This window comes from Paralichthys olivaceus, chromosome 10 (assembly GCF_024713975.1).
Source record: "Paralichthys olivaceus isolate ysfri-2021 chromosome 10, ASM2471397v2, whole genome shotgun sequence".
Lineage (NCBI taxonomy): Eukaryota > Metazoa > Chordata > Actinopteri > Pleuronectiformes > Paralichthyidae > Paralichthys > Paralichthys olivaceus.
In genome coordinates, this window is record NC_091102.1 from 17,877,676 (window position 1) to 17,900,527 (window position 22,852).

Consider the following 22,852-nt stretch of genomic DNA (forward strand, 5'->3'; position numbering starts at 1 on the left):
TGGGAGAACCACAGGCAATAAAGCAACATGTACTTACATCCCAGACATGGAATTTCAGTGATTCCTTAAACAGACAGTATTTATCAACTAATTCCACGAATGTCTGTAGAACACATACAGTATATCATGTCTTCAGTCTTCAGTCTGGGACAGAGTATGAGGTGTCTTCTTCTACGTCCTCTGATAAACTAAAGCAGTGGTCAGTCACTGGGTCACACCATTAGGACAACAGATCATTTTAATAATTTGAATATTTTTTATGTCACCATGTCAGACTGACACAGACATTCCAGGGTTAAACTATGCAAGGGTGCAGATCTCCGTCATGGCTGCAACGTCCATAGAATCACTTAGCTTGCCGTCAAAGTAAAAGCGCATCTTTTTTGTTGTTGCTGTTATACTTTGCTGGGCTGAAATTACAGAAAGAACAGCTGTACTTAAAAGACCTCTAGAATAGCCGACATGCACTGAATGAGAAAATAACACCAATTCAGAGCCTCATTCAAGCTTATATAAAAGCCACACACTCAGAAAGTAATAAGCAGTTTCATTTTATGAAAACATTGACTATAAAATCTTCATTGTGGATGATTTTATTAAGTTTAGTATGGTCACTTTGCACCATTGACAGTTTATTAAAAGCTCATACAGGTATATATATACTAGTATATTTGACATGTACAATGACAGGGATGATGGTGCTTATAGACAAAGAAACATAAATGAAAAAAGTTCTGAAATGTGAAGTTTTCCTTATTTGCCTCAACTTTGAAATTGCTGGAACCTTTTGTGTCTCTAGCATTATGATAGAGTGCTGACAGTTCTGCTTTGCTTTATGCGTCTGAGGAGACCCTCCCACACCGAGCGAGCATCTTAGAAGATAACCTGTAATTTGCTGTTGAAAAAAGGTGAGAGGTGATTCAAGTTTTTGTCTGAGCTAAATGAGTTTTACAGGGGCACCCGTGTACAGTTTTCTCTTCACGTCAGGTTTCATCAGGGGCAGATGCATCGAACCTGCCCAGGCCATCGCTCCGGCTCTTTGTGGAAAACACAAGTGGAGGACCTTTACCACTAATTGAGCGGAGAGAAATAAAGACGAGTGCTTCAGTGTAAAATCATACATTAATCACAGACTATTCAAAGAGGTTTTTTCATGTGAGATGGCACAGGCTCTCAGGATCTCGCCTTCTGTTTCTGCAAATGTGCAATGAGAGTGTTTTCGACTCCACTCATGACTGTTTCAATGCTAATATGAGGTTATGAAATGGTTTATTCTGCATGTTTATTACATGCTAAGGGTCCATCGATCTGAAAGGAGACACTGTGTACAGTGATGTGCTGGCATACGCACTAAATGCATGAGCTTATCAAAGAGTCACCAGGCAGGCTCTGTGCCATCCTGGAGACTTTCAATTTTCTTGGAACAATAATAAGAGATTAATTCATAATGTACGGACATTTGAAAAAGAGGGAGATCAAATGTGAGAGTGTCAGGCGTAGCAGGATAACAACGTGCTAATATGTGAGGTGCAATTCACTCTCATGTCTCCTAAAAGCAGATGCTGATTAAAGCACATGTGTGACAGTGTGAAAATAGAAAGGTATTGACAGGTTTGGATCTCACAAAGCTCAGTCTGCCTGCTAGGCACCACAGAGCGCTGCCACTGACATCATTCCCTGCTTAATTTGAAGCTGGTCACATTAGCGGTTGACAACAATTAAAGCCAGAGATTTCTGGATTTACTAGAAGGAGATACATCATTTGAAAAATAGAGTTTTGATGAATTAACCTTCTCTATGTGAGTGTAACTTGTGTGTCTGTCTTTCTTCACTTTCGTAGTTCTGATCAGGAAACATCTTAACATCTTATCCTTTGTATTAGCATCTGACTTCTCATGACTTTGTGTATTTACAGATATAAAAACACAGTCTGCTGTATCTGTGTTTTGTATATCAAATATTTTATGTATTATTTCTTAGCATGTTGGGTTTTTTCTGGGTATTCCGGCTTCCTCCTGCAGCTTAAACACATGCACATTGGGGTTAGGTTAAATAGAGACTCTAAATTGACTTTAGGTGTGAATGTGGGAGTGACTGGTATGTCTCTGTGATTGGCTCCAGCTCCCCCACTGGAGTGAGAATAAGATGTATAAATGTTTTATATTCTATATTATTATATAGTATTATGATGTTTTTATTTATTAAACTGTAATGTGTCGACTTGTCTGTGAGTTATGTATTATTTTTATTTACCACATGTGTATTTTCACTGTACACTGTGCAATGACAATAAAAGCAATGAATTGATCTGATTAAATATATGTATGGATGGATAATGACTGTACATTACTCAAACAAAATAAACTGAAGCAAACCACTGGTAGTTCTGTTTAGAAAAGATTTTTGTGAAGCAGAGGACGGACAGTTTTTAAAGGTTCCACATCTTCTCCGAGCTGCCAGAAGACATGAAATACAGCTGATGTGCACGGTTGTGTTCAAAAAATCTCAATTGAGGACTGCTGGAGACGTCTTATCAATTTGTTCTTTGTGTCGTTTGTCTCTCCACCTCCTCCTCTGTTACTTTACTGTAGTGTGAAGAGGAAATCCTGTGAAGAGCACCAATGACAGGACTTCAAAACAACTAGAATGAATCCTTCAAAAATATCTAAAATGGCCCCAATTTTACACATCAAGAGAAACTCAACTCATCACATGGAGCTCAACATCCTGTTCAATAAGAAATTAAATTTGACACAGCAGCACAAAAAGTAGTAGTGCAAGGGAAATACAAATAGACACAGAATCCCAAATAAATAAGACAAAAAAAATATTTATACCTCATTTGTGCATAATGTTCCTTAATTCTTGATTCTATTGAACATGTACAATAGGTCCATGATATGTCCTGAGGTCAAACCCAAACCTCTTTACAAAGAACAGCTGATCATCATAGTCAGAACAGGGGAGCTGTGGATAAAAAATGAATGAATGGCTGGAAATGGATGTTATAGAGGAACAGAGGGACCCATACCATGGCTGAACACCATCACATTTGCCCCAGGAGCAGCAGAAGATATGAAGAGAGCAAATTTAGAAGGAGTTATCCAGTTCCCTCTGTTGATGAATTCTTACAAAGGAGGAATGCATAGCAATCTGAGATATTAGACTGGAAGGAGGAACGTGAATGATGTCACAACATATCTATGCATCTATTATTCTCTCCACAAAAGAAAGGGTGCTCTTCAAAAAAGAAAAATCAGAGAAAAAGTCCTAGACATAACAACACTGCAAAGAGATCCGGAGACAATCGTCAGAAACTGAAGGAAATGGAAAGTCAAATATTCTAAAGGCACAATAGCCAAGCCAAACATTCTGACGTACCAGCCGGAGATGAGGCTCTACTGAAATACATAAAGACAGACGCAATTCCCAGACCCCAGAGAAGGTCATCAGACAGCAAATTACAATGTGGTTGTGAAATCATCAAGTGGAATCCAGGAACACTGCATCTGTCAAGAAGAATACAATGACACATCGACTGAGAACCCTGAAACAAAAGCAAAAGTGAAAATAATAAGGAAAAAATCTATTGTTTCCATCACATGCTCAGTTACTGCAAATGTATTAACTTGTAGTAGCTCAATCTGGTCAAAACGTATATTAAAACACACACACACATATATATATATATATATATATATATATTATTATTTTTTTATACATGGTCCTGGATGGGAGCAGATCCAGCAGTGGGGCCGTGAAATCTGATTGGCCCCTGAAATCTCCCTGTCCTGTCAGAAGTCTTGTCAGAAGTCTGAAAAAAAACACAACCACTACTAGTCACTAACAATACTAACATCTGACAATGTGTTAAGACGTTTTATTTTCCAAGTTTTTTGTAGAACACAATCATGCTTGAACAAGGAATAATTCTGTTCTATCATATTCAACTGTCTGTGGCTTTGAATCAAAGCTATAGAGCTGACAGTAAAAGAGATACTACTTAATGTGCACTTTACTGTTATGGAATTTTCATAGACACTGTCTCTTGTCCTCTCTGGGGCATAGTGCAACAGGATGTTGTGTTTGGGAAGTGCTAGAGCTTGGCAAAGGTCAAAGGCTTCAGTCAGGAATTGTGCATGGATGTTGGAGGTAAAACTTTTCTCTCTGTGTACATTGTGGCCCTTTTATGACCCCCACTTTAGAAAACCCCACCGCTGGTCCTGTGTGGATTCAAAATAATGTCATAAAAATAAAAACAAACAAGATTTTGAAGGCCTTTCAAAATTGAAGAACAAAACGCTTTTGTTTTGTTTGCATTGTGCCTTCATCATGCAGGTCATTCTCCTCTGCTCCTCCGTACCAGCAAGGGGCAGGGACACTGCTGTGCCATCCACTCTGGGGATGTTGTCACACATGCAGCTCCGGTAAAGTCCACATACTGCAACGGGCCGTACCGCCTTGACAGAGAAAGATTATAGATTATTCAATTTTGATGAGAAAGAAGAAATTGTAGTGCAGCATACAGCTGACCTGAATGACAGGATACAATTTAGAAAAGGATTGACTGTTACAATGTTTTAATAATAATAACAACAATAATAATGATAATAATTATAACTATCACAGAGTATTGAGCTGAGCCATTTGGTCAAGCACGTTAACCCCCACCTTTGTTTTGTTCTAATATGCCACTGTCTCTGGCTTCCTCTTGCTCTCCGTGGAGAGCACATGCTGCTGCTGCGTGCTCAGGATGTTGAATTTTCTCCTGGGCTTGCACTGATACACAGTCAGCGTGATTTTGTCATGTTTCAGCAACTTGATGTTGAACAGCTCCGCTCTCCCCCTGTACAAGAAGGGATCCCCCGCTTGTTCTGCCTGATGAGTCCCTACCAGATGCATTGTTTGTTTAGGGGTAGATTTGACTCTGTGGTGGTTATTGGTATAAATGCCTGTGTTTTTTATCTGGATATATCTTGACTATATTTAACAAGGAAGTGCAACACCACACAATTTTAGGAAAAGTCGAAACTAGGCGACTTCCATCATTTATTATGTACATTTGAAAAACAGCTGCTGGTAAATTTTCCCGTTGGTGGTTCTAGTGTTAAAATAGAATCATTTGCCTGTAAATAAATAGATCAAAATGTATATATATATTTAAATATTTGTAATAGGCCTATAGGTAAAAATACATTTAAAAAACACGGATTTGGTTAATTGTTTCTGGTCACACATCAACTAATTATTCGTATCTTTATATTTCAACATGTATTTTGTTATGTTTTACAGATTTATATTGTGGCACTCCTAAGCCTCCATACCTCAGCCACTGAAGCGTGAGGAGGTGTCAGCTCGTGAGCCAGTTGGAGACGCTCTGCTATGGAAAGTACGAGGTTTGTCCAAAAAGTCGCTGGATTTGTCGTTAGTGGCTCGTTGAAGAATAAAAACTCGCCTAGCGGAGTCTGAAGGGACGAGTAGCCCATTCTCCTTCCTCTCTGCGCGGGTGTCATCGCTGACTATAACTGTGCCCGCGCGCTGGAGGCAGAGACGCATCCAGAGATGTGACTCGGCTCTTTCCTCTAAAACCTTTTTCCGACACTGGTGTTCGCCTGGAGACTGTGGACGGGAGAACCTGTGATGATGAAGTCCACAGCTCCGTCTTCCTCCTCTGCGCTGGACTCAGCTCAGCTCCGGAACACAACTTGCGCCAAAACTTTAAAATGATGTGAAGCTCTGGCACAGGGACGCGTCGACCATTGCGCACAGGAACTATGACCTGGCTGTCGTGGATGTTGCTCGTAAACTTTTTCTTTTGCTGGGCTGCGGTTGGCGCGCAGGTGAGGAAACAGTATTACTTGCACAAACAGACAGTTTTGACGCGAGAGATCAGTCACTATATCTTGTGCCTATTTGTAATAATAATTTCCTCATCAGCCTGTTGAAGAACCTTAAAGGTCCAGTGTGTAAGATTTAGGTGAAAGGGAACTATTGGCAGAAATTGAATGGAGAATAATCCTCGTGATGTTTTCACGAGTGTGTTTCATCTAAATTGTATGAATTGTAGTTTTCTTTACCCGAGAAAAAGCCTTTATATTTAAATACTTTTTATTTACATCGAGGGCGTCCTCTCTACGGAGGCTGCCATGTTTTTTACATACTAAACACCTTTTGAGTTTTTATGAGAACTGAAGGCTACCACAGGTTCTTTTTCATGTTTGGAAGGAGAGGGTGAGGTGAGTGGTGTTCAGCTGCAACATGCAATTTCAACACTAGATATCACACAATTCTACACACTGTACCTTTAATGGCAGCATATTGGAGTGTAAAAACAATTCTATTAGCCTGATATAATTTGGAAAGATCCCCAACAGGAATGAAAAATGTGTGGCATATGAGCATAACATGCAACATGGCTATAGAGACTTGATATTTCTGTCTCTTACAGCATATGTGTCCTAATCTTCTGTGAATACTGCTGAGGTGTCCTTGGATACACAAGTAAAGAAGTAATTTCTGAAACTGTTGATATCTGACCCACACAGTATTGCAGTGCATAAAGCTGAGCTGTGAGGAGTCCGAGTATAGTTCAGAGTCATGTGTCCTCTGTAGTTCAGAGTCGTGTGTCCTCTGTAAGCTGTTGCTGTGCCACTACACTTTCATTAGAAGCCAGGAAGCAGTCCTCCTCCATCAGCACCATGGACAGCTCTTTCAGCAACAAGCCCACAAAAATAAGGGATGATGGAAGAAAAGAAATAAAAACAACTGCTGCCAAAACAATGCCAGTAGCTGAATGACAGGATGAATGACAAATAGCAGAGTAAACTGTATAGCTCTGTCCCCACCTTTGACATACCTCCTACTTAATTCAAACATATGTTGCACTCCCCATATGAATCATTAAAGGCTGTTTTCAGATGTCCGTGGTGAATCAAGCTTCTGCCTGATACTCTGACAGAAGTGCATTTTAGCTGTTCCTCTGCTCATGATTTGAGGGAGGGTATTGTATCCAACCTCATTTGCAGTTGACGTGCTAACTGTGGCAGATTAAATTAGATTCCAAGGCTTGCCAATGTAAATATGATCAGGATAAAGGTTAAGGTGAGGTTGTGGTTCAGTGGAAAGTTATTTTCCCCCAGAATCCAATGCTACATTGCATTAGAGCATTGGGATATAACACCAACGTAGAGATGACTGGGATCAAACAGTTTTTCACAGAACATAACAGATTGTTGCTCATTTGAAAGTTGATATCTGTGTTAATTCACTTGCAGCAACATGTTCAGCTGCGTTAGTTATTTTCAGCCATCCATTCGTTCCTACCGTGGAGCTGATTCCAGCTGACAATGGGCGAGAGGTGGGGCACACCCTGGACAGATCACCAGCGAATCACAGAGCCAACGTACAGGGGGGCTGTGGCTCAGGAGGTGAAGGGGGTGGTCCAATGACCAGATTGTAAGCGCTTCGATCCCCACCTCCGCTGTTCTGTATGCTGAAGTGTCCTTGGGCAAGATTCTGAGCCACGAATTGGCCCTGACTGAGCCAACGATGTGTGTGTGATGTATGATAGAGAAAATGCTGCACATAGATACACTGTATATGAATATCCGCAAATGGATGAATGGTAAAACTGCACTGTAAAGCACTTTGAGTGGTCGTAAAGCCTAGAAAAGTGCCCAATAATAAAGACAATTCAACATTTACACTCAAATTCACACCTACGTTCAGTTTACAGTCTCTCATAAATCTTACCCCAGTCTGCATTTGTTTGGGCTGTTGCAGACACAGGAAGAACCTGGAACACTTTCTTGCTGTGAAAGGAAAGAGGAATAACCACTGCAACACCATGCCACAGTTTATTAGTTAGTTATTCACATTTCTTGCACGGAAACGTGGGTACATCTGTATTTGAATGGATAGATGTGGGTTCACCTCATAATCCTGCAGTCAGACTATTCATTTAATTTAAAATTTGAGCCAGACCTGTGAGATATATTGCTTCTGCATGTGCGAAGCAAAGTGTGTGAATCTGACAGTTTCAGCCCAGTGTATGCTCTCAGTGTAATATGCATCTGCTTGGTGAAACCTTTTTAAGTAACAGATTTTGCAGTTGAAGGTTACATGATCGAGCTATCAGCTTCTCTTTAGGCCTCGATGAGCAGTGGTGTGTTACAAGACACAAATATCAGGCTTTTGAGAGGTTTTTCTAATAGACTGGTTCTTAAGCCTGGTGCCATAACAGCTGTTATCTTTATGTTAACAAGCTCTGTGCAACTCTCCCTCACGATACCATCTCTGCTCATTGCGACCTGTGGCTGAATGCTTTTGGCACTTACGTAGTTCTTTTAGTAATGTTCCACATGTTTACCGGATTTCCTGATTATATGACATCTTTGAAATGATATCTTGCAGTAGCCTTCTGCAGGCTGGTTATTGTTCGCCTATTCATTCGTCGTAGAATTCTCAGTGAAAGAGAGGAAAAGATGTGTCTTTACTGGACACACAGCTTGGAAACAGATAATTTTTTTAAGGTTTTAAAATGTGTCTGCAAGGTTTACGAAAGGCTAATATGTGTGTCATGGAGAAATATCGTTTCACTGTAAGTGTTTTGCCGGAGTAAAAAGTAGTTTGCGACATTTTAATTTTAATTTTAATGCATGTATTCGTAAAGGTTCAGTGAGAAGAATGTAGCAACATTTAGAGGTCATGTTGCAGCTTAATATCCCTCACCTGACAAACATGAAAGAGAACCTGTGGTAGCCTTCAGTTGTCATAAATAATCTTACTACTGTAAAAAACATGGTTACCTACAAAGAGAGGACCCCCCCTCGATGCAAATATAAAGTATTTAAATACAAAGGGCCCATTCTATGGTGAAGAAAACAACAATTTGTACAATTTAGAAGAAACACACTTGTGGAAACATCACTAGGATTATTTTATATTCAGTTTCTCCTTTTCACCTAAATCTGACACACTGGACCTTTAATGATCTACAGTTACAGATCATCTCCTCTGGTGTTGGGGCCAACCAGTCTGAAATGCAAGTAAGGGGCCTCTGTGTCAAATGTATGATGTATGTGAAGTTACAAGTGTCAAAATGAACATTTGTCCATACACAGACTTTCTGGATAGATGGCCTATGGTGTGTGATCAGGGATTTGGCCCAATCAGTTTCAAGTTATTGGCTTCCAGAAATGCTGTGTAAGAAATATGAAATCTTTATCCTGCAAGACACCTGATTGACTTAACTGTGCTAACACTGTCTTATATATTGTATTTATTTTACTTTAACCTTTAACCTGTTTTGTGCCAACCTGTCGTTGCATTTAGTTGTTATAGCTGCAAAACAATTTCCAGATGTGAAATATATATTGGACTGAATACACACATAGTGTCTACATAAAGCAAGATCAGATCAATTTATTTCACATCCGTGCTGTCTGTGACCACACACACATAAGACAACTGTTATTAACCAGAGGCTTGTCTTTAACTGAAAGTTTTAAGTCATTAAAACCTAACTTCTCTTCCCCTCTCTCCTTATCTTAATATGCAACCCTGTCTCATAAAGATTACGTTTATATGATGTTGCTCAGTACATTAAGGAGCAAATGCAGCTGCAGAGATTATGTTCACAAGCGACATCTTTTCACTGTTGATTAAGTGCTATATGTTCTGGTGCTGATGGTGGGTGGTGGGTGTAGAAATCATATAGTACTTTGGTTCTGGGGTGTGTTTAATGGGCCTCACGCGTGGTTTAATTAAGGCTATTTACATTGTCAGGCAGAGACGGTGGTTACATGAAGTTTTATTTCTGGTGGAGAGGGCAAGTATTTCCACACCCAAACGTTGTGAGTTACCTAAACAAAACCGTTTAAGCATTTTGATCTTGTGAAGACGAGGTCTCCAACAGCTCCTCACAAACCATCTTCTTCCACTGTATCAGCTCCACACCCACTTTTATCCATCAACATCTCACTCAGTATGGTTGATTGCCTTGCTTAATAGTCTTTCATGGTTCTTTGTTTATTCAAATTAACTGACTTGGTACAAATAAAATTGTATTTTCCTTGACAGGGAGACAGGTTTTCTTATAAAACAGACAGGGGGCACGACTGCATCTAGTGTGAAAATAATGAAATCGAAACAAAATGATAAGATGTCTAGAGTACCGGGCTGGAGTCATTAAGCGGAACCCAGAAGCAGGCAGAGGTTTAAATCCTATTCTAACAATGAATAAAAAAATCTGCAAAATGACTTTTTACCAAAGAAAACAAAGATAGGGACAGAACTGAGTTTCCACAGTTGTTTTGAAGGAGTTCCAGCCAGGCAGGGTTTGATTTGGCTGCAGTTCTGGGCTGAGCTGGCAGACAAAGGATGAGGCTGGACATATCAGAGGCCTGAACCTGGAGCAGATGCAAACAGGAATTTCCACAGGGAAGTCAAACGGGCCAGAAAACACTAAGCACTGAGCTGGCAGAGTTGGACGTGACTGAACTGTGTGATTGAACACTCACACATCGATACAATAGGAAGTGGACTTAAAAATCCACTGAGTGAAGTGTTTGGAAATAATATCCAAGGATAAAGTGAGCAGAAAACCAAAGACTAAACCAGGAAACCCATGAAAATGAAGAACCAATATTGGAATGTAAAGGTTGCTTTTAATGAGGCTCTTTAATTCCAATTTTCACCAGGTAGGAAACCAAAGGACAGATTAAGATTTTGTTATTATTGGAACGAAAGATATAAATAATCACCTTTCACCTTTCAAAACTTTGATGGAGGAAGCACCTACTATCAGTTTTAAAGAATGCAAGTGAATCAGTGAAGTGGGCTCTTATTCTCTATTTACTATGTCTCACTCCAGAAACATCCTTACTATTGATGCATTCACACGAACATGTACATTTTTTGCATAATGACATTTCATACAAAGTCAATACAAATATGCAGATAGATGCAAATTTTGCATCACTCACACTTGGTAACCAAAAAAAACTCCGCCCTTTGGTGTGAATTCAGTATCAGTCAGGCTCCACCCCCCAGCTCCTCCATATATGGTGACTTCTGGTTTCAGTACACCAAGATGGCGCTGGACAAAATACCAAAATCCAGGCTTCAATACAGCAGATCACAAACCGGTGGGTGATGTCATTAATTCCCACTTGATTTTTTTTAACCTTTGATTAGATAGAAATAAAGTTTAATTGAGTTAAACACATTTTTGCCTAAGAAATGTTCAGTTATGTTCCTGAGATGAAAACTATTGAGTCTTTCACATCAGCATATGGCAGGATGTTTCTAGCAGAGGTTCTTTTCTATACAGAGGCTGTTGTTATATATTATATAGGTTAATGACAAAGATGACTGATTTCAGAGTAGAGTTTATTACATTGGTTTTCCTCTTTGTGAGACAGCTGGGTTTCTGTCCTGAACACAATTAACATAATTTTTCTAATGGGGGATAATGCGTTGGATTATGTATCTTTACATTAAAATACAACAATCCACATGAATTTTTTAGATGGATGGGAGTTTTTCAAAGGGTGATTTTCCTTAACAGGAACAATGTTGAAAAATCTGACTGGATTTTTGAAATCCACATGTAATTCACTTTTTCTCTTTGCAGCATGGTGTTTTAAGAACTGCAGATTTTCAACTTCATCAAGTTTTTGAAATTGAAATGTTGGCTTCAGTGATGCAGTTCAAGGAACATAGCACCCAAAATGAATTGCTTAAGCCGGATCCTAGATTTTTTCTTTTTTGTGACACCCGAGGGTCACAGAGTGGCAGCACACAGAGCATCATGTTCTCTCCCATTCTCACCAAGACTGAGGTAAAACTGCATCATTCACACCACTGTCAAACTGTTGACAAATGACTTGTTGACACAGATGGTCTTTCAGATGATGCCTTCTGGAGATCATGCACCGACAGTAACGGGTCTCATGTGACATCATGTCATGAACAACCACAAAGAAAGTGACTTTTTGATGAGACATTTTTTGACAAAGCTTTGAATAAAAGTCATATTGACTGAATGGAATGATCTAAAACAGCTCAAGTAAAAAAATAAAATTGTGATAATGTCAGAATGTGTTTGACTGGATGGTTGTATGAAAAAATTTATTTCTTTTGAAACCTTTTTTTATTATCAGGATTTGTGCCAACAAACCAATTCTGTGGCAAAGTGTACCTAAATAATTCATGCAACTACTCACTCACTGAGAACTTTATTAGGAACACCAAATACACCTGCCTGTTCAGTCTTGTGGCAGTAGTGCATAAAATGTGCAATACGTGAAATGGCCAGGAGCTTCATTTCATTTTCACCTCAAACATCAGGATGGAGAAAACGTGAACTCAGTGACACTGACATGCAAAAACCATCGTCGTGAGAGGCAAATGTCTTCTTGTTGTTGTTCTAATTGTCATCATTAACGATCTTGCTCTCCATCACTAAACAGCTTTCGTCTAAAAGAAGTATCGTGAGTTCACTGAACTTTAGTGACCTCTGCAGTCACCGGATCAAGGTTATTATAGGTTTGAAATTTTTATTAGTTTTTATTTTTATTTAGTTTTTCAGTTTGCTTTTTTATTTCAGTTTAGTTTTAGTTAGTTCAACAAGTGATTTTGTAGTTTTAGTTTAGTTTTTATTTCGAGAAATCGACTAGTTTCAGTTTAGTTTTTATTTAGTTTTAGTCTTAGTTTTTCCAGGTATTACGAGAAAGCCTTGACTTGTAGAAGCTGAAAAATGATGAAACAATGTGTGACACCAAATATGGTTTATCAAGTTATCAGGTTTTAGTTTTAGTCTTAGTTTTTGTTAACTATAATAACCCTGCGCCGGATCTGACCAATTTAAGATTGAATGGGAGCTCCTTAAGAGTGTGTGAGGAAAATAAATCCATATGTGAATAATCATCTACCTATTGCTAAATCATGTTTTTATTAAAACACAAGTATTAAAATGTAAAATATGCAATACAATTCATGTTCTCAGTGATTTCTGCCATTATTTATGTTTTCACAACTTTCCTCCAATGCCAGCCTGGCAGCACATATATGGCAGCATGTCCTAACTATTATCAAAAAGCCAGTTTCAGGCCGAGGTTCAAGCATCTGATCGTGTTTGTTCTGCTCCACAGATGGGGTTTGATGGTCCACTCTCTGCACAGGAGCAGATGTACATCCTTTATGAAATCAAACTGCAGTGCTACCAGAACCTGTCCAGCATTGAGCCAGGCTCTACAGGTATTAAACACACAAAGACACACAAATCAACGTATTTAGAATTATTTGTGGAAGCAATGCAAATGTTAAGTTGTGTGCTGAAACAGTGAAAGAAATCAAACCTTTGAGAGTTGAGGAGCGTTTGAGTGTTGAATGTCAATGTTAAGTGGTGGTAATTTGAATTGATTATATACATATGAAGAAAGAGCATTTTCAGAAGATGCAACCAACTGTTAAATGTGTTGAGCCACACTTGCTATTCTTGTCAAGCTTTCCAATCTGGCACAATTTTGTGGAAACCTTGGCAATTTAATCACTCAAAAGCCCCCGCAATATTTGAAACAATTATTCCTTGATTTTTTTAGACAGAAGCAATCAAAAACTTTTCATTTCCAGTTGTGACATGATGGTCCACTTCAGCTGAATGGACAAATGTCTCCGATAGATTAGTTGGCATTAGCGAACTAGCTAGCTAATTAAGATAACATAGTCACTGCCCAGTCCAACAAAGAGCAAGTTTTAACTGAACTGATGTTTTCCATTAATACTGTTGGGGATGACAATAAAACATCTCACAAAGCTTATGTAAAAATATTAAATTACATTTTTGGAACTTTTGGAATCTGACATCCCCTCACACTTTGACACTGAGATAAGGCGACTGTGGAGGCATTAAAGAACGCAGGGGTTTGGAATTCTTCATGCAGCTATTCCTGTGCAACAAATGCATGAATGAACACTATGAATGTTTTCAACAGAGTATGTCATAAAAATGCATGCTTTTATTCACACATTTAAATAAAATCTTAAAAATTGTATTTAGTTTTTGTCTATCAGCAAGGAATTTAATACAGCTCATCAAAACAATGTTTCTGCTTCTGTCAAAATAAAGGAGGTTGTGTATTTCTGGACAATCACTGTACAGAAAATACCATAGATCATTAATCACATACAATTATTTCACTTCTTGTTAGAAGGAAATTTTAGGGTTTATTAAAAAAAAAAGCCAATATTAAGACTCATGACACTGCGATTTTAATCACATTTTCATCAACCAAGTTAAAGCAACACTATGCAACTTTTTTTTAAAAGTGACTTTGATGGTATGGTGACTCAAAAGGGAGAAGGGTACATCTTTCACTCCCACTCCTCACGCTGAATGTCTCTTCTTGCTCCATGTAACTTTGGTCAGTGTGTAACTTACTGATAGTCGCAGTTTAAATTTGCAGAATCAGGCCCAGCGACATCAAGAGTAAAGCTGAACTGTAGAGGTCGTTAAAAAAAAGCATTTATCTCCAAAATTCAGTGGGAAAACTTATACAAATCTTCTGGTTCAGTAGGCAGGGAATCATGGGTAATATTCACCGTTCAGTTGAGGTTTTGTTCTGAGACGGCACATTGAGCCCAACAGATTTATCACAACATATGGCTGCAGAGGTTGCTGTTGCTCAGTGTTACTTTAATGTTTATCAGATTAGTTTCTACGATACAATTTAAGAATGTATGTATTTCAATAAACAAAAGCTTAGAAATCAACCCTCACCAGGGGCCTCTACTACAAAGCTCTTCACTTCTAATCGAATCACCATGGTAACTTATGCTGAACGGCTAACCCTCACCGCAGCAGGTTGAGTTGGAGAGAAGATCAGCCGCATAAAAGCATCTGAATGAAAGATATAGATTCTCATCTGAGCGAATGATCTACGTTTGTCAGCTGCTGGGGCCGAACCTAACCAGCCTGACATGTAGAAGCAAAGTGCTCAGAGTACCAATGACTGCATTGTTCCATGCTTTTTTCTTGTGGGAGTTACCTGTACAATGTGGATGTACATTTTAGTTTGTGGTGGAAATTTATCTCGAGATGTGAAATAAAGAGTTTCTCAGACCAGAGTTGTCTTTGGGTCTTTAATGGTGACCTCTGCAGAGGGTTTCACACTCAGCATGAACGCTCAGGGTGGAACCTCGAATAGTGAAAGAAGAAGGTTTTTATACAGTCCGGTAAACAGGAAACGTCTGCCGTTGCTGCTTAAGACTGTTGTCACATGTAGTCTGGTAGACAGGAAAACGTCTGCTGTTGCTTCTATAGAAAGAGGAATTGACCCCAGCAGTTTCACAGATCAGGGTCAAAAAAAGGACATGAACGCTGAGGTTGCATCAGTCAAGTGCACAGCAGCAGTTATAACAGGAGTCAAACAGTGAAAAGGGGGAATTTTACACACCTCTAATATATCTAATATCATAGTTTGCTCTTCGTTGTGAAATATGAGGCTCAGCTGACAGTAGTACATCTAGATTAGAAAAACCTTGGTTGACTTACAGAGTTGATAACCAGCATCGTGTGAGCACTTATTCTTAATATGTTGAACTCGCTTCCCAGTACAGGCCCCAGGTACCAGAAGGTGGTGTGTGTGTGTCTGTGTGTGTGTGTGTGTGTGTCTGTGTGTGTGTGTATGTGTGTGTGTGTGTGTGTGTGTGTGTGTGTGTATGTGTGTGTGTGTGTGTGTGTGCGCTAACTTTTTCTCCTTCACACTGCAGATGATGTGTGTGCTCCAGACTGGGATGGTCTTATTTGTTGGCCACAAGGATCCCTTGGGCTGGTTTCCAAAGTTCCCTGTCCGTCTTACATCTATGACTTCAATCACGAAGGTCAGTTTACTTTCTTTTATAGACAAGGCATCACAAACAGTGTCAACTGGAAGACCACAGGAAGACTTTTTTTTTTTGGTTGACTGCAGGGAAAGAGGGAGCTCAAAATCATGTTACATTTTATATGACTGAAATGCTTAAATCATGACACCACCCATTTGTATTGTCCAAATTCATGTAAAAATATGCGTTTACAGGACATGCTTACAGGAAGTGTGATGTCAACGGTTCCTGGGTATTTGTGGACGGTTGGAACAAAACATGGACCAACTACTCAGAGTGTCTGCGCTTCCTTCAGCCCAATGAAGAGGAAGAGAGAGTAAGTATGATCGAAAAAATGTATTTGGTCAACAAGAAAATCCATTATTAAATTTAAACTTTTCTTTAACGAGGTTCATCCCTTTGAGGAGAGAAACTGTTGTCGCGGTCGACACAGCCAGGGATCGATATATCATTGTTTCTGTCAAGGTTGTAGCTGGGATGAGCCAAAGGCAGAAACCAAAGCTCTGGCTCAAGAACGTGAATTTAACTATTGCATGCACTATTTTTAATTTGAATCAACCCTTTGGATATCCAACATATTCATCTCTGCAAACATATTTCTTGTTGTCATTTGCTGTTTGAAAAAGAAGTGACCCTGAGAGTGCCGTAACCATCTTTGAAAAGAAATAAGCTGGACCTCATGGCTCATTTCAGTCTGACCAGTGCTTGAAAAGATGATCTTATCTTAGAAAAACTCATTCTTTGCAAAACTGCTGATATCTTTTGCAGTTCGGAAGCTTTTGAAAGAACATAATCTCCCAGAGATTACAGCTTTAAGGCTGCGACATATATGGTTAGATTTAAGAAATGTTGTATCTTACCTCCAGACAGAACTTACATTGAGTATCTGATCCACGTTTGTGTACGTTTCTACTTTACTGTGAACATTACCCCTCCGTCTTTGGTCAGAATATGAAATCAAAGCAACTACACCCCAAGACCTCTTTTATTGAAGCGTTTGGCAAAGGAAATGCCAGTGATGCTTGTGTAAAGTTACGAGTCTGTTTAATCCTTAAATGTTTGTTCACAGCATGACTTCTTTGAGCGGCTGTACATCATGTACACCATCGGCTATGCTGTGTCCTTCAGCTCGCTGCTCGTGGCTATCTTCATCATTGGATACTTCAGGTAAGGTCAGTTTTTCTATTCATGATGAAAGTAAGTTGTTTATTAAGTTACACAATCAGGGCATTCACACTCTGCTAATATGTATGTGATGGCCACAATCTAAAAATTTCACTTGACTTAACTCAGTGACCGCAACACATAAGGAGGACATGACGCCAGAGTAACGACTAAAGCAAAAATAGTTTTATTAACAGATAACTAAATTAAACTGCGGGAGTGCAGATGACTGGCCAAAAAAGAACAAAAACATGGAGAAGATCTGAGCATAGTGGGCCATCAAATCCAGAAATTTCCCCCTCTGACTACCTGAGATAAAAACGAACTAAAACTAAAAACCAAAAAGTGTGGGGGGATGTTTACAAAATAATCTTAATGCAAACGATTGGGTCGATCTCACATCATAAATATCAAATAATTGGCTCCGACAAAAACCTGCACTATTGCGTGAGAGAGCAAGCTGACCGGGAAGCATCATCAAATGGATGTTGTGTACTTGTACAGCTGTGAAACGACAATACAAAGTGACAGGATGTTGTAGAACTGTTTGAGGAGGACTCACTAACGACAAAAATGATTCTAACGTAGCTCTGAAGCATCACAACACAGGACAAGAGACCAGTCCATTACGAACAGATAGGCTGTTAATATTTATATTTTGTATAAATACCAAATAAAATACCCAGTAATGTCTTAATGATGATGATGCTTAGTGGAAGAAACCATGTCATTTAGAATAATCATTAGAAAAATGCAGATGGTGGGAATTGATTTTAGTTTCAGTTAATTCATCCCAGTGCAATGTTATTGTTATCCATGATGTCTTTTAGTCAGTGTGCAGTGGGTCACTGATTCAAAGCAGCACATAGTTCAGTACACAATATATGTTGAATAAATAATCAGCTGTAATTTAATAATGGATAAATTGAATAATACATATAATTTTTTCACTGCATTGTACAATTGGTACCAAATTATATTGCTCTTTTTAATATTGGCCCCGAGGCTTTTTATAATAAACTATGACCAGCGTGTGTGCAGTGATTCATTCAATTTACATGGATGAATCATGATCCAGCAGTTTACTAGTGAGTGGCAACCAACATCAAGATGCATAATTGCCATCTCCTGTGTCTTCTTCTTCTTCTTCTTCGATCAGTCAAATGGCGAGAGGCAACCAACATCGAGGTACATTATGCATTCAAAATGAAAAAGGAATGAGGAGAATAAAGGTTTTGATGTAAAGGAATTCATTACCCCAAACCCTGGCACCAGATGCAAGTTTAACAGGAGGCCTTCTTATTATTGTTAGAATAACATATTAAACTGTTTTTACTCTCTTTATTCCTTTGGTAAGTCTCTCCAGGGGCCGTATTTATGATCATTGTGTTGCCTGAGATGGAATAGGGGGTTGCTCCGTCCACTACACGCATCAAACTCGGATTGCAATACCTCCAGGAACGGTGCACCAACACAGCAAATGGCAGTAACACACCTTGACGTTGGCTGTCACCCGAATAAGAATACATTAACCATAAATCTTCCCTAAACCCCTTTGCTTTATAAAAGATGTAAATCAAATTCCACTCAGTATTTCATCAGCGTTCTCTCGTCATCACATTGTCCGCCCCTGTGGTGCAGACGACTGCTCTGGCTGTTTGCTGCAGACACAGGTCATTTTCATTGGGTAATTGAACCTTTAGGGAGCCACACAGTGTTACATAATACTTACTTAAAGGTAATCCATCTTAGTGAACACCAGGCTGCAGTGTTAATGAGTACTCTCTTGTTGGTTACTGTGCATAATAACAACCTGTCTCCTGATTTAAAAACCTTTCAATTTCACTTCGAGAGCAGGTTGCAAGATTTGCAAGAGGAGAGGATTTAAAGTTAATTCATCAACACCTTCGTTTCCTGACAGGTGATCAGAGCTGCATATTTAAATAGGAAAATGTTAACTTTACTGGATGAGTTGTGAGTTTTTGTTATGTTTTACCTTCTTGAAAAAAGGAATCGTTTAAACCCTCTGTGAGCCATATGTACAATGATACATAGATTCTAAACCCTTCTCAAAGCAAGCTGTTCCAAATGAAACGCCTCAGTGGGGCATTAAATTGTAACACACTAAACTGACAATGTCCTCAGCATGGACATGACTACTTCAAACTAGATTATGTGAGTCTAAGGAAAAAACTTAATAGACAACATGGTCCAGGCAAAAATGTATAGCCCTTTACAATAATACATCTGCAATGCAGTGCTCTCTGTATTACTTGAGGTAATGACAGCCAATTATGAACCATAACACATTTAGATTCAGTCAGACGTGTGTGAGCAAACTTTAATGCTGAGGAAAATACCTACACAAACACGTCATTACCCTCAGTGAATGGGAGGACCTTTCTATGGTAATTATAAGAAGCACTTGCAGCAGTATTTTACTTGGTCTTGCATGAGGAACACTTCAAGCCAAAGGGCAATTTCCAACCATGACCTCTCTGCACCCAAAACAAGAAGATTTCAGAATGAGGGAGACAAATGTAGAGGTGCAGGGCGTCTCTTATAAAATTTTGCAAGGACAAGTGCCACTGCAGGAGCCTTGTGATGTGGCTCCATTACACATCTGACAGATGGTTCACAAAGATCTTGAAAACGTATTTGTCTCCATGAGTGTGGTGCTTGATGGGTTGAGGGCTTGCAGGGCAGACTTGTGCTGCATTGACAGATTGTCTTCTCTACAGAAATGAGCTGGATTAGTTTGAACCTCATGTTGGAGCAGAGATAGACCCACTGTCTAGTACAATGTTTCTGAGAGCTGCCACCAATATAGATAGAAAACTATAGAAATATATAGAAAACAGGGGAGTGAAAGGGATGGCATGATTGAAGCCTTTGGCAGGAATCCAATGAGTCATATATCAGTGACTGTAATGAAAGATGAGCACTTGATCATACATCATTGTGATAAGAACTAAAATCCCAGAAACATTTTTGGATATTATTTATTTGGTCAGTACACATATTATTTAGTGTATCTCAGGAACCATCTGTTAACATAGAGGGGGAGAGGTTTATGTACGACAACCAACCACCTGGGGGCGATCCTGATGCTTTTGCTTCACTGAAGGGAGCTGACCTGTCATCTAACTTTTTCGAAAAGTTGTTGATCACCACTAAGTTGCCCACATTGATGATTTTTTTCTTCGATGTGGCCTGAAACCTTGGACTTCTTCTCCAATAAAAGGCTTTTATTCCAATACGCTCAAATGAATCACTGTCTTCCTTTCAAGTGAATATAAGTGGATGTGATCATAAATGTGTTTTACGTCATCTGAACCCCCCACACAAATCTCCCAGTGCTTTTACGTTATTGTGCTCTGATGATTGATTTATTACAGTCACTGCTATTCTTTTTTGTTTTCTTTTAAGGCGTCTTCACTGCACCAGAAACTACATCCACATGCACCTGTTTGTGTCCTTCATGTTGCGTGCCGTCAGCATCTTTGTGAAGGACAAAGTTGTCCATTCCAGCGCTGGGTTGCAAGACTTTGACTCTGCCCTTTTGGACAATCTAAAAACGGTTAGCATAGCATCGCTGGACAAGTCTCAATACGTAAGTACCACAACCTATTGTATCATACATGTATTATATTTTTCCTAACTGCCATCTCCAAATATACTTTTGGCTTTTAGACTTGAGTTATAACGACAGCAGTTTGCCAGATAAATATGTTTTATATGAAGTAAGACAAATGCTATATGTCACATTGTCAGTAAAACTGGTGAAATGGGTTAAAATACATCCCAGAACTTATTTGCAAACATTTTGGTTTTACAAAGCATGTATAGTATATTGTGTAGAATAGAATTAGTATTTTTGCATAACTTTTTTTGAAATCATAATCATATGATATAGTATAACTGTTTATATCCTACAAATGGGTTGCCAGATTCTCATGATAAATTGAATTGTATAATGAATCCTATCAGCTCAGTTTTGATTTGTTTAGCTTTTTCATTTGTCTGCTTCAAGTCATACACTATCATCAATATCAGTAACTAATATTTCTTAAGTGTAATCAAAACGCATGACTGTGATACTATACATTTAAAACTATTATTTTAGAAGATATTTATGGAGAGAAACAATGAAAAGGAAATAAAGAATAATAATGATAATAACTTGATTCATAGAGCACGTTTCAACACAAAGTGCTACACGAAGACAAATGGTTAAAATACGAAAGGAAGTACATACATAGTATGTATAATACAAGATAAAACTTGTAATAGATATTAAAGACCAATAAAAGTCCAGCCCCTAAAGTAAATTCAGGGATATGTCTTCTGAACATAATATGTTTTTGTTTTGATTGAAATTGATCATGAACAAGAGAAATCGACTTTGGCGCATAGACCCCAGTGGAAAGTTGAACACCAGCCGTATGAATTAGGTGACGCAGATGTGGAGACGGTCCCTCATTGATCACAGGACTGAACTGACAACTCAATGAAAGGAGAGAGAGAATATTTTAAACTTAGTTTACAAGGTTTCAGGTTGTGCTTGATGAAAAGAGAGAATGAGCAGGCGGAGGTTAGAGATGTGTACGTGACTTAGGAGGCACGCACAAGAAGACAGTCTTCATATGCTCAGGCTGTGTGATGTTATTATGTTCCCATTGATTACTTATTCTTATTAAGATCTCTTTTCAATGTCGCTTGATTTGATCTAAGTAAGCCTTGAGTGAAGTGAGACCTGGCTTTAAACATAAAAGGATGGAAACCTTCATCAATTATCTTAAAATAAAACTTGAATGAAAACACACCTTCATTCTTAATCATTAATGAATAATAAAGCTCAATCTTTAGCAGTTGATTGCAAATGAATGTATTTCATCCTTTTTTGTTCAGACCATGTCATGTCGGTGCTGCTCCTCCTTTAGTTTTTGTTCTTTTTTGGTCTTTATAGCTTTGTTTTCTCTTCATATGAGCAAAAATGTAATCGTCTGTCATATGATAATTAAAGAAGGTCCTGAGACCAGGAAGGTTGTGAGACCAACCCATTATATGTGATGAAGGCAAAATGACAAATGAAACAGTTGCATATAATCCTATCTCTTCAACAAGCATGAGTCTGGTCCTCAGGTTGCTGTGAGGTGTGAGGTTTGCATGACAAACACATATCCTGAGGCAGCGTGCAGAGTCAGTGCTTCAGTCTGCTCATTCGATGCTGTTTTACCTTTGCCATGGATGTTATGTTTCTGTTTATGAGCGTGTGAGTTTTGGTGCAGATCCAATTATAAATCAGGACCATGTGAATTCAAATGTAGTTTAATAAGGGCACTGTTGGGCCTTGGCTGAGGAAAGTACTCTTCTGTTTGTTACTCTAGTTCCATGCTTGTCTTTCAGAACTCATTTTATTTCTGAAATGAGTTATGCTGTTAAATGTGTGGGACAAACGTCATGAACTTTTCTTCATTGCTGTGTAAATTTATTTTGCGTGGTTCAACATATATCATCTACTCTCACTGGGGGAACTTGTGATCACACTCATGTAAAGAAATATGTAGCACAAATAAAATGTGACTAAAAAGAAACATGTTGATGTTTCCTTATTAGATCGGCTGCAAGGTGACCGTGCTGCTCTTCATCTATTTTCTGGCCACCAACTATTACTGGATCCTAGTGGAAGGCCTGTACCTTCACAGTCTCATCTTCATGGCCTTCAGGTCGGACTCGAAATACCTCTGGGGCTTCACACTCATCGGATGGGGTGAGCAGTAAATACACACATTTCTCA

At 38.8% G+C, this 22,852-nt stretch overlaps 1 protein-coding gene across 1 annotated transcript in view; it reads left to right on the plus strand.

Moving 5' to 3' along the window:
- The first annotated feature begins 5,683 nt into the window (after positions 1-5,683).
- The window catches only part of pth2ra (parathyroid hormone 2 receptor a), a 36,556-nt gene continuing 19,387 nt past the window's right edge, over positions 5,684-22,852 (plus strand). Inside the window, exons 1-7 of the mRNA XM_069533181.1 lie at positions 5,684-5,840; positions 13,155-13,260; positions 15,775-15,885; positions 16,083-16,204; positions 16,958-17,055; positions 20,482-20,665; positions 22,672-22,825. Of these exons, the coding sequence (XP_069389282.1) occupies positions 5,775-5,840; positions 13,155-13,260; positions 15,775-15,885; positions 16,083-16,204; positions 16,958-17,055; positions 20,482-20,665; positions 22,672-22,825 (841 nt within the window). The 5' untranslated portion in view covers positions 5,684-5,774. The remainder of the gene's footprint in view (positions 5,841-13,154; positions 13,261-15,774; positions 15,886-16,082; positions 16,205-16,957; positions 17,056-20,481; positions 20,666-22,671; positions 22,826-22,852) is intronic.